An 18,539-nucleotide genomic window follows, 5' to 3' on the forward strand; every position below is an offset into this window, starting at 1 on the left:
AAGAAAAATGTCGGCAACCTTGTTCTTGCAGCATCTCTTTGGCTTTGAGGGAATCAGTGTTGAGGCGACTTATGAAACATACACTTTATCCGCCTGGTTCGCCACTGACCACCATTGTTGCCCAGGAACACCTCAGAGCTTCACGTGGGTGCCGTTGAAGGTGGAGGTGGAGGTTAAAAAGCATACCTTTAGATATTACTTCCACTACATGTTGGACTTTGGTGGATGCGTGAAGGAATGTAAAAAGCCTTGGGGCTTTACATTTAATGACGATGATGGGACTCTGAAGGTTGTAGCTCATGGCTCCTCAAGATGGAAGTGTGACAGCCCACCACACGCCTGCCTCACCACCTGTAATACCACCATCACCGCCTCCACCTGCCAGGAACCGTCAACTCAGCTGCCTGTACATTCACCGTCACACTCATCTCCATGTAAAGCCACACCCACGCCGGCTGCCACTCCCACACCGGCTACCACGCCCACATCTCCCATCGTGTCTCCTCCATTCAGTAGCTCTGAAGACAAGGGCTTTAATAAGTGTTTAGTTTCGACGAGCCCAGCACTAATATCGGTGGACAGCATGATTCTAGTACTGGTGGTGGTGGTGCTGTTCCTTAGGGCTTTAATAAGTGTTTAGTGTTGACGAGCCCAGCACTAATATCGGTGGACAGCATGATTCTAGTACTGGTGTGTGTGTGTGTGTGTGTGTGTGTGTGTGTGTGTGTGACTGACACACTGGAGACAATGGTGGACAGTCCTGCAATACTACTTGTGTTCCTCGCACTGGGTCTGGAAGGCGTCCCGAGCCTCGCCTGGGCCCAGCACTGCCACGCCTCACCTGACGTACTCGTGCTAACCGGGAGTGTTGATCCAGTTTACTATGAAGAGATACCTGGAGCAAGAAAAATGTCTGCAACCTTGTTCTTGAAGCCTGTAAGTAATAACTTACTAGTTTAGTCTGTTTGTTGCGGGGGCGAGGTGCGAAACGCCATCACTGGCCTGCCCCCTCTAAACTGGGCCCAGGATGAACTACACTTAACCCGGTGGGGGCGGTAATAAACAGCTTCGAATGGTTCCAAGTTTACTAGACTTGCAAAAACACATAGGTACACACAATATAACAACAACAAAAGGGACACCTTGCACACCACCCGGCTCTCACCAGGAGTCTCCCTCCAGAGCGAGTGAAGGCCAGAGGAACACTAATCTCACCAACACTGGAGACAAACTCGTTGACGGCGCCGGAAAGCAGGAAGAGGGTGAAACCAGGGCAGCAGAGGAGAGGCCAGTCCTTGGAGAGTCCAGGGAGTTTTCTACCGTCTGTGTGTTGGCGAGGCTCGAGGTAGACTCGATTAGGTGTTCCTGGGGATCCGAGACGTGGAGTGACCGGAAGAAGCAGGGTTCTCGAGACATACGTGGCAGAGAGAAATGAGCAAAGTGTCGCTCGGGAGTGGCCGAACGATCCAGAACGAGGGGTGATGGTCAGGTGGTGTTCTGCCCTTTACACAGCCTTTCTGTGGCTTTGAGGGAATCAGTGTTGAGGCGTCCGTAGATACGGACACTTCATCCTCCTGGTTTCCCACTGACCAGTGTTGCCCAGGAACACCTAAGAACTTAACGTGGGTGCCGTTGAAGGTGGAGGTGGAGGTGGAATGGCATTATTGTATGGTTCCATGGGGTTATTACTTCCACTACGTGCTGGACTTTTATTATTATTATTATTATTATTATTATTATTATTATTATTATTATTATTATTATTATTATTATAATTTATTTATGAAGATGACAATGTTTAATCCTTTAGTACCATGACGCATTTCTATATTCATTCTAGTTACTACTTGGTGATTTTAAACAGCTTCAGAAACTTATGTGGCGGAATAAAATAGTGAAGACTATAGCCATTAATCTTCTGACCTCCATAGACCCTTCCTAATGTCAATAAAATGGTCTAATCGTACACGAATCTCAGTGTAAAAATGTGTCCCAGTATTGAAGGTGATTAAGAAGAAAATAAATGATTGATATTGTTACACTGTTGTTTTTATTTGTGAGCTGGTAAACCTTCACAACTTGTGGTGACGCTCTCTCTCTCTCTCTCTCTCTCTCTCTCTCTCTCTCTCTCTCTCCAATCCATCCCGTCCCTTCCTTGTGTGGCTCTTCTCGGCTGTGGGTCACGCTGGCACTGACTCAGCCCACTGCTAAGGCCGTGACGTCACATTGGCAAGATGCCAGCCAACATGTTGATGCCAGTTCGTTTCTCTCTCTCTCTCTCTCTCTCTCTCTCTCTCTCTCTCTCTCTCTCTCTGCGTACAATTTTGCCGTTGTAACACTTGTTTACAAACGCACAAGGATGAACGTTGGAAATGGAGAAGTGATGATTGAATTTGTCCTAATCGTCACCACCATTCTCATCATTCTCATCATCCACCAGTCGTTCTCCATAACTTCCTCTTTCCTTTGCTCTCACTTTCGTTTCTTACTGTGTGTCATCTTCATCGCCTTCACTCTCACTTTCACCACCCGTCCTCTGCTATCTTAATTTTTAAACACCATTTGCTACATTTTCAATAAAGTATCTAGAGGAATTGCAAATGTCGTTTTTTTCCAGTGAAGTGGATAAAAAATATATATATCAACTTATAATCTGACATTTTTCCTGCCAGCAAAACGTTACGTAACGACTAATGATTGTTGTTATCTGCTGCTGATACTACCTATACTGCTGCTGCTTTTGCTGCTGCTGCTGCTGCTACTGCTGCTTGTACTACCTATACTGCTGCTGCTGCTGCTGCTGCTGATACTACCTATACTGCTGCTGCTATTGCTGCTGCTGCTACTGCTGCTTGTACTACCTATACTGCTGCTGCTGCTGCTGCTGCTGATGATGATGATGATGATGATGATACTACCTATACTGCTGCTGCTGCTGCTGCTGCTGCTGCTGCTGCTGCTACTGCTGCTTGTACTACCTATACTGCTGCTGCTGCTGCTGCTGATGATGATGATGATGATGATGATACTACCTATACTGCTGCTGCTGCTGCTGCTGCTGCTACTACTGTTGCTACTACTGCTGCTACTACTGCTACAACAACAACAACAACAACAAAAACAACAACAAAAACAAAAACTAGAAAAAAAACAACTTATGATAGTAGAAGTCAGTATTTGTTTAGTATTTGATAAGATTAACCTGTTCTCTCTCTCTCTCTCTCTCTCTCTCTCTCTCTCTCTGTGTGTGTGTGTGTGTGTGTGTGTGTGTGTGTTTGAAGAAGACGCGGTAACGTTTGAGATTGTGGTCCTAACGCTTGTGTTCAGAACTTCCCGTCTCACGAAGACAATTTTCCAAGGCCACAGAGACAACTAACTGTGCTTTCAAGACAGTTTCTCCTTTTAAGAAATTAGAAATCTTATTAATCTATCACCAGAACAATAGAAATGCCTTTAAAAACATGAATATCTTCAACTGGACCCCTTGGAAAGCAGTGATGATGAAAGAACTAAGGTTTTTTTTTAATACGGTCTGAAGTTTCACTCAGGCTCGGTCCGACAGTGGCAAAAGAAGGCTGCTCTGTTTAACTATGTAGCGCAGGGTTCTTAGTCAGGGGTACGTGTATAGGCTATTTCCAGAGGTGTGCACTTCAGAGGAATGTATAGAAGTATAAACGTGACGTGTTTAATGCAGGACTTGATCTATGCATGCAGACAATTCTTGCTACCTTTACGTACTATACTCATGAACTTTATAGTCTTAGAATACAGTTTTTAATCTTTTCAGTACCAGGGCCCATTTTCATATTCATTCTGCTTACTATTTTGCGATTTTATACAGCTTCAGATACTTATGTTGGTATTGGAATAGTGAAGACTGGCCATTAATCTTCTAAATTTCATAAACTCTTCCTAATCTAAATAAAATCGTCTGATCATACTCAAAACTCATGGAAAAAAATGTGTTCCGGTACTGAAGGGTTTAATTGAATATCTATTTGGCGATTTTTAGCTTCAGATACTTGTGTTGGGATTAGAATAGTGAAGACTCTGGCCATTAATCTTCTAACCTCCATAGACCCTTCCTAATGTCAATAAAGTCGTCTAATCATACCCAGAACTCATGGCAAAAAATACGTTCCAGTACTGAAGGGATTACTTGAATATCACTGCATTTCAAAACACGGGGCTAAAGGCGGCGTCACACTAGCACTTTTTCCGTCGTCTCAGGCGATTTCCGTCGTCTTTTTACTCTTCTGTCAACTCTTTCCGTCGTCTTGAGTCAGACGGAACGCATCGTTTTCGTCTAGTGCCAATTTTTAGTCAAAAATAAGAACTATGGTTTCTAATCAACACTTTTATTTAAAATAAAAGAAATTTGTTAAACGGAAGAAATTTAAATGAATTGATGAATATATATTTGTATACATATTATTTTTTCTTCTAGTCTAGCAATGAAAGGTTCCTCAGTTGTTTGTGTACATTTCCAGGGGAGTGCGAATGTGCGACGCTTTTGAATATTTCCAAGGCAACTTCCAAGTAGCTGGCCAAGATGAGCAGTGGACAAAACACACTGACGAATTTCTCATAGAGAGCATTAGAGGTCACCGTTGCCTTTGGGATCACAGAACAGCTGATTACGTTATAAGGTGCAAAAAAGCCGCGGCTTGCTGGGGTGAATGAGGAGCCATGTTTGTTTACAATCGACAAGCGCGGCAAAGGCGGAAGCAAGCTTGTGTGTGACGGCCACCGTCTGCAAAAGTTGACAGTCGTCAGAAAATTGACAGAAAAAGAAGACGGAAAAGTGCTAGTGTGACGCCGCCTTAAGGATTCAGCAGCCAGGGTGAAGCAACAGGTGTTTGTCCGCGGCGTGTGTAGCTGCCTCGCGTGGACCTGTCCGCCTCCACAGCCCATGTTTGGCGTGCCGTACTCTCTCCCGCGGCCCACAACAAACTTGACCTTGCCTTCCCGTACCCAGACACCTCGGCGGCACAGAAGCCTCTGCCAGCGGTGATGCGCGCACTGTCTTGGGTGATGATTCGCTCCTTTGCAAACCCTCGAATGATTAGTTTGAATTAATTCATATTATTTGCTAGCTTGTTTACTTTTTTTTTTTTTTACATATATGAATTCTTACATTCTTTCTTCCTCTCTTTCTTTTTCTTAATTAATTACTTTTTATTTTACGCACTGACATTACTTACTTTCTTTTCTTTTCTTTTTTTTTTCTTATTTTATTTATTTTTCTTATTTTATTTATTTATTCTTGTATTTATTTATTTATTTATTTATTTATTTATTTTCTTTTAACGCAGTGAGCTGGCAGGTACTTGTATTCTACCGTTTGTCACGGATATACCTACATACCAACACACTGTGCCATTACTTCATCTTCCGCTCAAGTTCATCTGGTGCTTCCTCGCCAGGTCTTGAGAGAAGGGGGGGGGGGTGAAGGGGCGTTGGCCTCACCACGCATCCTCCTCGCCTTTCACCATGTTCCACCACCACCACCACCACCACCACCACCACCACCACCACCACCACCACCACCACCACTAACAACAACAACAACACTTTTATTTGATGCTTAGGAGTAATTTCTTAGGTGTGTGTGTGTGTGTGTGTGTGTGTGTGTGTGTGTGTGTGTGTGTGTGTGTGTGTGTGTGTGTGTTTGTTTTCATGTAAGAGGGACAACCGACCAAGGGGAAAAAAGTTATAAAAAAAAAGGTCCACTGAGGTGCCAGTTCCTTAAAAGGGGTTTCCTCGGCTGATTTAGGTGTGTGTGTGTGTGTGTGTGTGTGTGTGTGTGTGTGTGTGTGTGTGTGTGTGTGTGTGTGTGCATAAACTATAATCACGAGATAATGAACGTGACAGTGGTATAAAATATCACTCTCCATGACTGCAGCATCGTTGTTATCAGCTGATATCTGCCATCGGTCTTGATAGGGTGACTTGCTGACAGTCCTGACGGGGGCGAGGCAGTCAACACGCAGGAGGGTAAGACGGCCCTTTCATTGCCTTCCCCGAGCGTGAGTCGTGACCGTGTGTTGTGATCAGGGATTGAATGATAGGATGAGTGTGGCGGTGACGAGGCTGACGGCTGACGGTGAGGGTGCAATCTGGCAGTGATAGTGATGCTGGGAGTTATGATGGTGAACAGGTGTTGCTGGTGTAACTGGTGGCGGTGGCTGTGGTGGTGAAGTGTTGGCAGTGATGGTGGTGGTGATGGTGACTGTTGATGGAAGTGATGACAGGGAATGTTTGTGGTGATAGTGGTATAGGAAAATACACACACAAATAGATAGATAGATAGATAGATAGATCGTTAGGTAGATAGATAGATAGATACTTTATTGACTATACAACCTATGATACAAAATTCTTATGGCAACATACTATTCTGCAGTCCATTATTACATACATCAGTTACGTGGTGCAGTGTGTGTACATAATGACACGCTTTTAAGGAGATACAATACACCAAATTTCACTAAGGAGCAATAAGAAGTAGCCAAAAAAGAAACGTAAAGGTAAAAACAGACCATAGATAAAACAAATAAATTGCACATTAAGACTAAAACAACATACTGAACGAGAAAAAGACAACCAATACCTAAACACACACACACACACACACACACACACACACACACACACACACACACACACACACACACACACACACACACACACACACAGAGGTGCCCCATTACATTTCATCCTCGTTACACTTTGTTAAAACTTTGGGTTAAATTTTATCAGTGTAGCACGCAGGAGAAGCAAACAACTTCAACATTCCCTCATGAGCACCACTATCTTAGAAAAAAATATAGACAAATGAATATAAAAAAAAACGACGATAAAAGCAGGCGAGATAAGGTAAGACACTGAGTAAAAGAGAACGCAGAACGGCAGAAATAGGAGAACGTCAGCAGTGAAGCAAATGTGCGTCCCTGAAATAGGTAATCCCGAACGAGGGTCGGTAGGGAAGAGGGGAGGTGAGTAATTATGGATGAGAGGGAGATGGGGAGCACAGGCAGGGAACGAGAGTGGAGGCATTACCCTTTCAGTACTGGGACGCATTTTTACCACGAGTTATGTGTATGATTAGACGATTTTATTTACATTAGAGAGGGTTTATGGAGGTTAGAAGATTAGTAGCCAGAATCATCAATATTTTAATCCCCACAAGTTTCTAAAGCTGTATAAGATCATGTAGATAGCAGAATAAATATTGAAACGTGTCATGGTATTGAAGAGGTTAATGGACCGCCAATATTTTGCTAACAACGGAACAGGAGGGTAGGTGAAGTGAGGGCGGAACCGTCACTGCTGCTTGCGGATCCCTGGTTACCGTGGAGAAGAGATTAGGGCGTGGTTGTGGCTAACAAGTGCGCCTCATGGGAACAGTGGAGGGCAAGGCGCTACAGGGGATGTTCAGACGGGAAGTACATCCGCTGTTGGGACCATATTCTCAAAACGTTTCGGAGCTTTGTTTGTAGCACACTATGATAGAAGTGATTAGTAATTCACAGGAGTGTTTAGCCAATATTCAAATACGCCTTGCTCTCTCACTTTGATAATTTCCCGAGGCCACAGAGACGACTAGGCGGGTTTTTCATGACGGTTCATTCTTTAGATCAACTATAAATCTTGCCAGTCTGTCACCATAATCATAAAAATATCCTTAAAAGCACGAGTATCTCTAATTACAGCCTTTGGAAAGCAGTGATGGTGAGAGAGCAAAGCGTTTTACAATACTGACTAAAGGACCATATTCAGAAACACTTCAGCACCGCACCTCCACTGTTTTAGAAGACTCCTGTTCAAGTGGGACAAGTGTTCAAGGGTGATTTCATGGTTCTAGTGACAAATGAACAAGGTTACTACACAATATACAGACAAAAAAAAAAAAACACCCTCAGAAACCCGGCCTATCATCTCTTCCCTTTATAAGTAGTCGTGCTGAGAGAGTAAAGTGTGCCAGAATACGGCCTTTTTTTTTATTTATTTATTTATTTTTTTTTGCATGAAGTAATGTCGCTAGAAAAACAAAACAAAACAAAAACAAAAACACTTCTTCCCTTGATAGTTAGTAAGGCGTTCCAGATGTAGGCCTACGGAGAAGTAGTTACACGGTTGTCAGTACTGATGTTAAGCATTCTTTTTGCCTTAGAGAGTGTCCTGTTCTCCTCTCGTCACTTCGTCCCTTATCTCGCCTTTTTACCTTCTCTCCTTCTCTCCTTCACGGAAATCTAAACCCAAGAGTCTCAATGAACTGGAAACTGAAAGAAAGCAGCTGGTTGTGATATGCTGAGTTTTTCCTTTTTAATAATAAAGAGAAGAGAAAAGCAGTGTGGTTGTTTCATGGCGGAAGGCGAGTGGTGTATGCATGGCAGGAGAGGAAGAGGAAGACTGAGGTGGCTGGGTGAATGAACTGTATAAAGCAAGGAAGTTAGTGACTCTCTTGCTTCTTTGCTATAAATTAAGATCTGAGAGAATACAACTGTCAGAAGATTTACGATGGGGCAGGTTGCAAAAGTTGGCAGAAGCATGAACGTGACATGTAGGGAGAAAATGTATAGTACTTCCCCAGCCAGCTAGTGAGGTGCTAACTGTTGCTTAGATAGCCGTCTTCTCTGTGGAATCGTTCTGGTTGAAGGAAGATATTATGAAAGAAAGTGTAGAGGAGTAGGAGGTTGGGAGTGCGCCAGCGCCGGGTGGTGAAACAGCAGACGACCAGAGGGGAGCAGCAGCTGAGCGAATCAACAAAACCCGGCAGTTGACGGCTGGAGTGCGCGCTGTATGGTTGTGTTCTTCCTTCTTCGGTAGTCGTCGTCCTTGGTTCATTTTGTTTACCGGAGGTAGCGTGTGGCATTCAGTGCCACGGACGCTTTGTTAACCAAGTGTGTCGCGTTCATTGTTGTGTTTTATCGATACGAATTCCGTCATTAATTACCAGTGAACCTTTACTAGTGATTGAATGACAGGCGCTTGTTGTCGCCTTGTAACACACCTGGATACCTGCCACCTGATCAACATGGCTCACCTGGAGATTGTGCTGGAAGTTTATCAGGTGTGTTCCCATCTCCCATTCTGTCTCTGGGTTATAGCGTCACTGGAGACGAGGATGGCGGCAGCAGCAGCAGCATCCCTGGTCAGACGCATTGATCTGCCTGGCGTTGCGAGCGGTATGGAAAGGTCGAGCAGGGCGGTGACTTGTGAGGCGCAGTTCCGCTGTAAACGATAGGCGAAAAATGGGAAAGGGTGTTCAGTCAATCTGCTCAGTGTGTATGCACGTGCATGGAGAGTTCAGAGGCTGCTGGTGTTTGCAGTATCGGGAATGATACGTGAAGGAAGAGACCCCCATATGTGTGTGTGTGGAGAGAGAGAGAGAGAGAGAGAGAGACTCCTTCACCCCGCGTGTCTCCACATTTAGCCCTCGGGGAGAGTCGCTGTGGGGTAGATCTAAATGAAGAAGCTGCGTCAGTGGTCTCTTCTCAAGCATGGCAACTTTGAATATAACTAACGTAATGATCGAACCGCTGTGAATGGCCGGACACTCGGTCACAGGCAACCATTAATGTATGCCATTGTGTCCTCAGGAGAGTCCGGACTCGACGGCGGCGGCGATCTGATCAAAGCAACCTGGATTCCAGCGCCAACAGCACCCTCACCTCGCCCATCACCTCTGTGGACCACCATCACCACCACCGCCACCACCACCATCATCATCGTCATGCTGACTCTCCCTCTCAAGAACCTCGGCCACTAAGGAGCGACGAGATGATACGACACCGCTCATTGACCCCCCGCCGCAGGAAGGTAAGTTTCTTGCAGGGAACATCGAGGGAACTCTAGAATCATGGAAGGTCCTTGTGGGAGTCTGGAAGCTACGTCTGTTAGTTTCATTTAATCCATTTTCTCGTGGTAGATTCACAGAATTACTCCCTCTGACAGATGGGAGACTTGTTTTGGTGACGCAGTAGTTCTATGTATTATGTTGCATACAGGAAATAGAGGGAACGCTGTATAGAAATTCTTGTAGAGGAGACGACTACGCATTTCATTTCATCCATCTTTTTTTCCCGTCGGCAAATTTACGGAATGATTCGTACAGACAGATTAGACTATTTTGTTCTGGTTACACATGTCATTATTTCGCTGATCATCCATTTATAATTTGTTACTTCTCTTATGGATCAGCTGAGAGGTTGTAGCACATCGGTGGCGGTTAGGTGATACTGTAACATAGACTCAAAGACTTGGAGGTTATAGTCTCATGCTTCACACATTTCCTTAATTCTCACGACCAAACCTTCCGCCCACATCAATATTTCTCTTCCTCCTCACATAGCGCGAAACTCCATTGTTCTTGCCCATGACGTGTTTCCATTTTCATTCTTCTTACTATTGATGATTTTATACATGCTCCAGAAACTTACTTAGGTATCATAATAGTCAAGACTGTGGCCATTAATCTTCTGACCTCCATACACCCTTCCTAATGTCAATAAAATGGTCTAATCGTACACAAATAATAATGTGTCCCAGTACTGAGGGGGTTAACAGTTTAATACGTAACCAGTAGCTTTCTTCATTCACTCATCCTTCTCACTGATCAGCTGGCAAGTGTTCTCAACCGTGTATACAGTGCCCACTAACACGAGTCCCCATGGAGTATTGGAACCTGTTAGAAACCCAGCTAAATTGCATATCAGGAATGTTGTAGCTTTGTATTGCGGTCTTGTGAGATGGAAGGAAGTGGCCGCGGTGAAGAGAAAGCGAGGAATTTCAGGCATGGTTGGGAAAAATAAGAAACGACACTGTTTGAAGAAAAATGTATTACAAATTAAGATGAACAGGAAGAAAATATCAGAAATCAAGAATAGGAAGTGTAAAATTTTAAGAAGTGAGAGAGAAGGAAGTAAAATGGCCTAAAAGATAAAAGGAAAAACGAGCTGATTTAAGTTGTGTGATAGGAAGGAAATACTGAAAGAAAATGGAGTCACTGACAAAAGAAAGGGCAGACGTGATCTTTAAAGACAGGAAATTAAAGTCGTGCTTGGGAAAGGGAAGATCGACATTACCTATGTGAACTGAAGCAGAGAGAGAGAGAGAGAGAGAGAGAGAGAGAGAGAGAGAGAGAGAGAGAGAGAGAGAGAGAGAGAGAGAGAGAGAGAGAGAGAGCAGTGATTACAAATATATACCAATAGCACTGAAAAGAATAAATCGTGTTTAGAAAGCCTGAATCAGTGAGACCCATTGAGACAGTAGAGTATACGGTAACTGGCATGTGTGTACAGTGTTTGTGTTCGGTTGTCTTCAGTGGTGAAGGACGAGGCACTATATAGTTAAGTAGATTAGCAGTCCCTCGCCACCTCAGTCGTGCAAGGGTCATTAAATGGATTATATTATCAGTCGTTTCAGCATCTCACCTTAGCTAATTCTGTATATGCTCTATAGTGAAAGGTATTACGACTTCCTACCGTAGTTTTTTTTCATGATCTAATTGTATAATAGCCGTGATTCAACAGGTCTGTCCTAGGTGGTGATGTTTCTGAGGTTTTGTTATATAAATGCAGTTTTTTTTTTTTTTTTGTAGTTGTGTTCAGTATTCAAGTTCCTCAAATGTAAGTCTTAGCTAAGAGTAATGCACCTTGCCATTACAGGACTTTCATTCAGTAGGTAGAAAGACGAACATCAAACGAGAGATACGATAATACGTCATTTGTTGATTTGTTGTCGTTAGGAGGCCTGTCAGAGTTTTGGAAGTTTTAATCTCTTCAGTACCATGACACGTATCCATATTCTACTTACTATATAGTGATTTTGTGCAGCTTCAGAAACTTGTGTGGGGATTAAAATAGTGAAGACTCTGGCCACTAATCTTCTGACCTCCATAAACCCTTCTTAATGTAAATAAAATCGTGTAATCATGCCCAAGACTCGTGGTAGAAATGCGTCCCAGTGCTGAAGGGATTAATTTGTGTTTAGGTAGTGATGGCAGTGTGGTGACAGTCGGTGGTTACTAGATCAAGAAGCAAAGACGTCCTGTAGCGCTTTTTTATTTTATTTTTTATGCAATGTGGGCTTTTTTTTTCATGGGAATTTATGGGTTAAGGCCTTCAGTACCATGACGCGTTTTCATATTCAATCGGCTTACTATTTAGCGATTTTATACTGGCCATTAATCATCTGACCTTCATAGACCCATTCTAATGTAAATAAAATCGTCTAATCTCACCAACAATTCATGCATGATAAAAATGCATCTCCATACTAAAGGTGTTCAGGGAGGTATTTTTTGGGGTACCTCATATCTTGCGGCGTTATTATGTCAGGAAGAGCAGAAGCCTAAACGAACAGCCAACAGATAGAAGGGGTTAATATTTACAGGGGAGAAAACACGAAATAACTAGATGCAGGTTGTTTCCGCTCTGCTTACCGTGACGGGTGCGCTGCGCTTCTACGTAGCGGGGCCACCACAGGGCACGAAGGTCACCTGTGTCTGTCTGTCTGTGTGTGTGTGTGTGTGTGTGTGTGTGTGTGTGTTATCCATAGTCTTGAGAATCACGTGTTGGATTCGTGTTCATCAGTTATTACCTTCCATGAGAAAGAATTTTGATCTACGAGTAAAGATGTGACCTTTCTCATACCACAAGCTCCCTCACCCGACATCCCGAACACCGCCTCTGCATTCCTTCCCATCAACGAAAACCTTTGCCTCCTAAGCTGGCGTAAACCTCAAGGTGCCAAGCATGGTGCCAAGTGACAGTTAAGTGTGTGTGTGTGTGTGTGTGTGTGTGTGTGTGTGTTGTGTTCCTATTCTTCCTTATCTAACGTGAACCGAAAAACAAATTGAAAGGATGAGAGAGAGAGAGAGAGAGAGAGAGAGAGAGAGAGAGAGAGAGAGAGAGAGAGAGAGAGAGAGAGAAATATGTGACAACCCACCGCGTAGAACAGGTCTGCAACAAACACTCGATTCTAGGTAGGTCATGGGGCAGAGTACAAGTAGGTCTGGGGTGTTAACAGTGCCCTTGGAACATTTATAGGCTGGGTTCACATTTTCATACCAACCACCGTATTCAGAAACTCTTTGTTCTCCCACCACGGCTATTTTCCAAGGCCACAAAGATGATTAGCGGGGTTTTCAAGAGTGTTTCTCCAGTTAATAATGTAAGAATCTTGTCACTCTGCCTCTAGGATCGTAAAAAGACATCTTAAAAAAAAAAAGAACTTGTGTAAATTTAGATAAAACTTTTTGAAATAGTGGAGCTGGAGGAGAGAAGTGTTTGATATTACGAGCCCAAGAGTCCAGCTGAGTCATCTGATATCGGACCGCCAGTTGGAAAGTCTCTATTGGTCACTTATGCCCGTATCACACGGTCACGTATACCCGCGACAGCGTGTCGCGCGTCTGGAATATCGACGACCGCGTCGCAGAAAACGCCGATTTTCAGAGGACAGCGGGTCATCGGGAATGATCCAAGACCGTTGTCCATTTCCCGCGACTGGAAGACCGTCGTGGAAAGACTATAATGAACATACTCCACAAAAATACTGAATTATTTTTTATAATGCTTTATTTGGCATATATCATCAATATAATGCTGTAATTTTTCATGATTTGCATACCCATCACTTATACGATATTTATTAATTACCTACAGATAGTATCGGATTTTGTTTTGATTTGTTTACCACCACAAGTGCTGGACTAGCCACCTTCGCGTCCAAATCCTTGCCTTCCTTTCTCGTTTGTTCTACTCTTGCAGTGCAATTGCATAAAGTCCAACAGCTAAGATAGCGTGGTCAACTGCGTCCATTGTGTTCAGTGGCGCTCCGCCTGGGTTTGTTGTTGTTGTGGTGGTGAAGGTCTCGGATGGAAGATCAACGCCGTGTGCTATGTTTCCTGCGATCTGATCGTCGAACATACTGATCGCGCCACACGCTGTCGCGGGTATACGTGACCGTGTGATACGGGCATTAGACAAAGAAAAGTCACATCAGTTGGTTTTTTGCAGATGTCAGGCAGTGTTATCTCTCTCTCTCTCTCTCTCTCTCTCTCTCTCTCTCTCTCTCTCTCTCTCTCTCTCTCTCTACATCGAAAAATGCCTAAATGTATATATAACGAGAGAGAGAGAGAGAGAGAGAGAGAGAGAGAGAGAGAGAGAGAGAGAGAGAGAGAGAGAGTTGGTAGAGTGTAAGAACATCAACGGATGTTATGGCAGTCTATAGGAAATGTATAACTACACTCTTAAAGGTTACAGTAGTTGACCTTAGACTCGGTGATAATGCGTTGTGGGTTCCGCTTGGCCATGACCACGCTGCGTTATTGATGCTGACTTCTTTTCTTCTGCCGAGTCCTTTATCAGTTTGACTCGACTCAGCTCTACCTTATTCGAATCTAATTTACTCTGCTTCTTAACCCTTTCAGTACTGGGACACATTTTTTAGCTTGAGATTTGTGAACGATTAGATCATTTTATCGACATTGGGCAGAAGATTAATGGCCACAGTCATCACTATTTTGAATGTCCCCCCACACGAGTTTCTGAAGCTGTGTAAAATCGCCAAATAGTAAGCAGAATGAATGTGAAAACGCGTCATGGTACGGAAGGGGTTAATTGACTTTTATTAACAAACCTTCAATAGTAATAATGATAACAATGATGAATAGATGATAAATAGATGGACACTCTATCGTTCATGCTGTAGAATTATGAAAACTACCAGTGTTTAATGAGTGATTTGTAGAAAGAATTTACTCCATTTCACCAGTTGCTCACCATATCTTATTATTGTACACCAATGTATACAAATTTTATGAGTTCTTTGCGCCTCTGTTTAGGAGCAACATTACTGGTTTGGTGTTACTGTACTTGTATGACGGATTTCCTGGCTTGTTACGGGATGTCTCTCCTAGACAATGTTGGTCTTTCTTTGTTTATAATCAGAGCTTTGTGGAGAAGTGTTGGAGTGGACCCGCAAGGAAACAGAGAATAACAGATAAATTTCGTCTTTGTCCAGATTATAAAACTATTTAAGTCTGCTGCACACACACACACACACACACACACAAAAAAAAAAAAAATAATAATAATAAAAAAATAAATAAATAAATAAACTAAAAATCTTTAAAGTTCAAGAAAAGTGAGATTTTTAAAATCTTTATAAAGGTCAAGAAAAGTGATTTTTTTTTTTTAACAGCAAATAGTTAACCTTCAGTACTGGGACACATTTTTGCCATGAGTTTTGTGTATGATTTGACCATTTTATTGACATTAGCAAGGATCTATGGAGGTCAGAAAATTAATGGCCACATTTTTCACTATTTTAATCCCCTACACGAGTTTCTGAAGCTGTATAAAATCACCAAATTGTTACCAGAATGAATAGTTAAAATGGGTAAATAAATAAGTTAGGCTTTAGCAGTTTGCGTCTTGTTTGCCTGAGATCTGCAAGGTTGAGAAGCCCGCCAGGCAAGAAAGCAGGTCAGATGTGCTAACAGTAACTTCACATACGAATAATGTTGTCCACACTCAACACACTTATCACAACTCTGACACTACCAATGAACAACTGATGGAGGCGCACTGATGATAAGTAGTTTACATTGTTATAGGATTAATGTGCGCGGATTTAGTACCAAGGGCTGCACACGTTCTGGATCTTATTTTAATGATAAGTGAGTGTTCATGGCGATTCTGGTTACGAGGGGAACCGTAACATCCTAACATTAACCCCCTCAGTACTAGGACACATTTTTATCTTTATTTGTGTACGATTAGACCATTATATTGACATTAGGAAGGGTCTGTGGAAGTCAGAAGATTGATATCCAGATTCTTCACTATTATAAATCAGGGTTGCCATTCGTACGATAATTATCGTTATCGTACAAGTACGATTATTTTGCCCCAAGTACGATATACGATAGTGATTCTCATTATCGTACGTTTTGTACCATAATTTGGTGAAATTGTACGATAAAGTACGATAGTTTTGAGAAAATCACTAGAAAATAATAGTAAACTGTCAACAGTCAGCCGTACCCAACCTGTTCAATACGTGTGCGTTACTTGTATGATTCCTGTGTGATCAGAAGTCTTTGTCTTCGTCAGTTCGTCGTATGTTATTCGTTAGAAAATACGGGTAAGGGTTTACAACTTTACATAATAGCTGTTGGCAAGTTTAATCCATCTTTTATAACCACCAAAACATAATACTGTGTTTAATCGAAATTTGCATTACTTGTACATGCATTAGTTGAGTCTCTTTATAGCCCCCTGTGTTTAATCGAAATTTGCATTACTTGTACATGCATTAGTCGAGTCTCTTTATAGTCCCCTTAATTCTTTAATTTAATACTTTAATACTTAATACTTTAATTTAAACTGGCCAAATGATAATTCTTGTATCTTGCACTTAAAAAAATAAATAAATAAGGACGGAGAATAGCATAAATGGAACTTTACTTCCTTTTCAGCGTATGGAATTTTATTATGATGATGATGATGATGATAATTCTTTCATTTCCATTATTTGTATTTTCCCTAAAGTTTAAAGCATAACGCTTATAATTTTTGTTATGCTTTCTTGATTTTTTTATCTTATTTCTAAGAGAAATGTCAATGTTTAACCATAATAAATGTTCATGACTTCACTATTTTTTCAAGTTTTCACCTTATTATAATCATCAGTCTAAATGAAATTACTTTAGCATTTCAGCATGTGTAATTCTAGTAGTAAAAATACATGCGATAATTTAGGCAAAAAAAACGATATAAGTGTACGATAAATTGAAGGGAAAAACGATAATTTTGAGGAAAAAATACGATAATTCCACTAAGGAAATCTGGCAACCCTGCATCAACCGCTTTGCGTTGGATATTGATTGGAGTTCAGTAAGATAAACAGCAACTCATCCCGTACCACATCTTCCTATCATATCTCGTGGGATCAGTGGCCAGCCTATTTGACGTTTTGGCGGTTACCTACCACTGTTTGAAAAATTGAAGTGTGTGTTGGAACTCGAAATATTTGTACCTTGCTTGTTTTTAACTCACACAACACCATAAGTATTACATAATCACTTGCTGCCTGCAACTAAAGCTACATGCATACAGCTTCTGAGTCCAGTTCAATGTTATAATAATTAGTGGGGTCGTACAGGTTGTGAAGTGAGGCTACACATCTCCATCATATTGACTAGTTTAGTAGTTCTGATATCGACAGTATATAAAGATGGTTTGATTTTTACCTTCGAGCTTCGAAGGACATTGAGTCCATGCCTTGGCAGGATAACAAATAACTATGTGTGCCCCTCTATATATAGAAGAGACGATCGAGAGTTACATTCACTGAATTCAGAAGTAGCCAACTGGTCACGTCAGCCATTGGACAGTATTCAATTCAAACCTTGTTGTAAACAGGCTTGATTACTGGTATCGTCAGAACCTCGAGTGGCCATGGTTTTTTTTTTTTAAAAATTCTATAAGAAGTTTATGTTAGTATCTACTGGTCAATAGGTATCCATAATCTGTAGGTAGTAAAAACTGATGTTGATATTTGATTATTAAGTAATCAATCCAGCATAATGAAATATTGTAGCCTTTTTGTACGCTTTATTTTGTTTCATATTAATTTGATCATTCTATAAATTAATAACCAGGAACAAAATAGATAAGAAAAAAAACCCGGAATTTAAATACCGATGAAGGAGCAGCAGAGAAGCGCGCGCAAGGTAAACAGTCAAAGCAAACACTCAGACGACAGACACTCGTACACGACAGTCACAATTCATCACGACAGCACCTTTGAAGGACAGACTGGGCAGTGTGTGTTGGCTTGGTGGAACTTCATGCAATTCACCAAGTGCTGCCCGAGTGCCTGGTGAGGAAGGGAAGGGTAATGTGACAGGAGGCGGAGAGGAAACCATTAAAGCGAGCTACCAGTGTGTGCGTATCAGTAGAGGCAGTTGTGTATGATGGTGATTTGGTGTTGTCCGGTGTCTAGTCTAGCCTTTAACCCCTTCAGTACTGGGACACATTTTTGCCTTGGAATTTGTGTACGATTAGACCATCAGGAAAGTTCTATGGAGGTCAGAAAATTAATGGCCGCAGTTTTCACAATTTTAATCCCCATATGAGTATCTAAAGCTGTATAAGATCAGCAAACCATAAACAAAATTAATATGGAAATCATGGTACTGAAGGGATTAATCGTTCAAGATTGATAACTGCCAGCGTGGTGGTTGTAGGACTTGGTTAACCCCTTCAGTACCATGCCGCCTTTTTCATAGTCACTCGATTACCATTTGGTGATTCTATACAGCTTCAGAAACTCATGTATGGAATTAAGATAATGAAGACTCTGTGAATTAATCTTTTTACCTCTATAAACCATTGCTAATGTCAATAAAACTGTCTGATCACCCAAAAATCATGATAAAAATGCGCCTCATTATTGAAGGGGTTAATGTTTACCATCGGTCCATGTCAGCAGCGCATGACACGACTGTATGTTGTGGTGCC

At 42.0% G+C, this 18,539-nt stretch overlaps 1 protein-coding gene across 6 annotated transcripts in view; it reads left to right on the forward strand.

The window, feature by feature from the left end:
• LOC123516893 overlaps positions 1 to 18,539 on the forward strand; it is a 103,395-nt gene that overhangs the window by 32,514 nt on the left and 52,342 nt on the right. For 3 of the 6 annotated variants that reach the window (XM_045276619.1, XM_045276621.1, XM_045276620.1), the window contains exon 3: positions 9,606 to 9,825. The exons of 2 other annotated variants lie outside the window; for them this stretch is intronic. In XM_045276619.1, coding sequence (XP_045132554.1) covers positions 9,606 to 9,825 — 220 coding nt within the window. Of the gene's footprint in view, positions 1 to 9,178; positions 9,202 to 9,605; positions 9,826 to 18,539 lie in introns of those variants that run through there. One more of the 6 variants, XM_045276622.1, reaches the window with a different exon arrangement.

Source organism: Portunus trituberculatus, chromosome 41 (genome assembly GCF_017591435.1).
Source record: "Portunus trituberculatus isolate SZX2019 chromosome 41, ASM1759143v1, whole genome shotgun sequence".
Lineage (NCBI taxonomy): Eukaryota > Metazoa > Arthropoda > Malacostraca > Decapoda > Portunidae > Portunus > Portunus trituberculatus.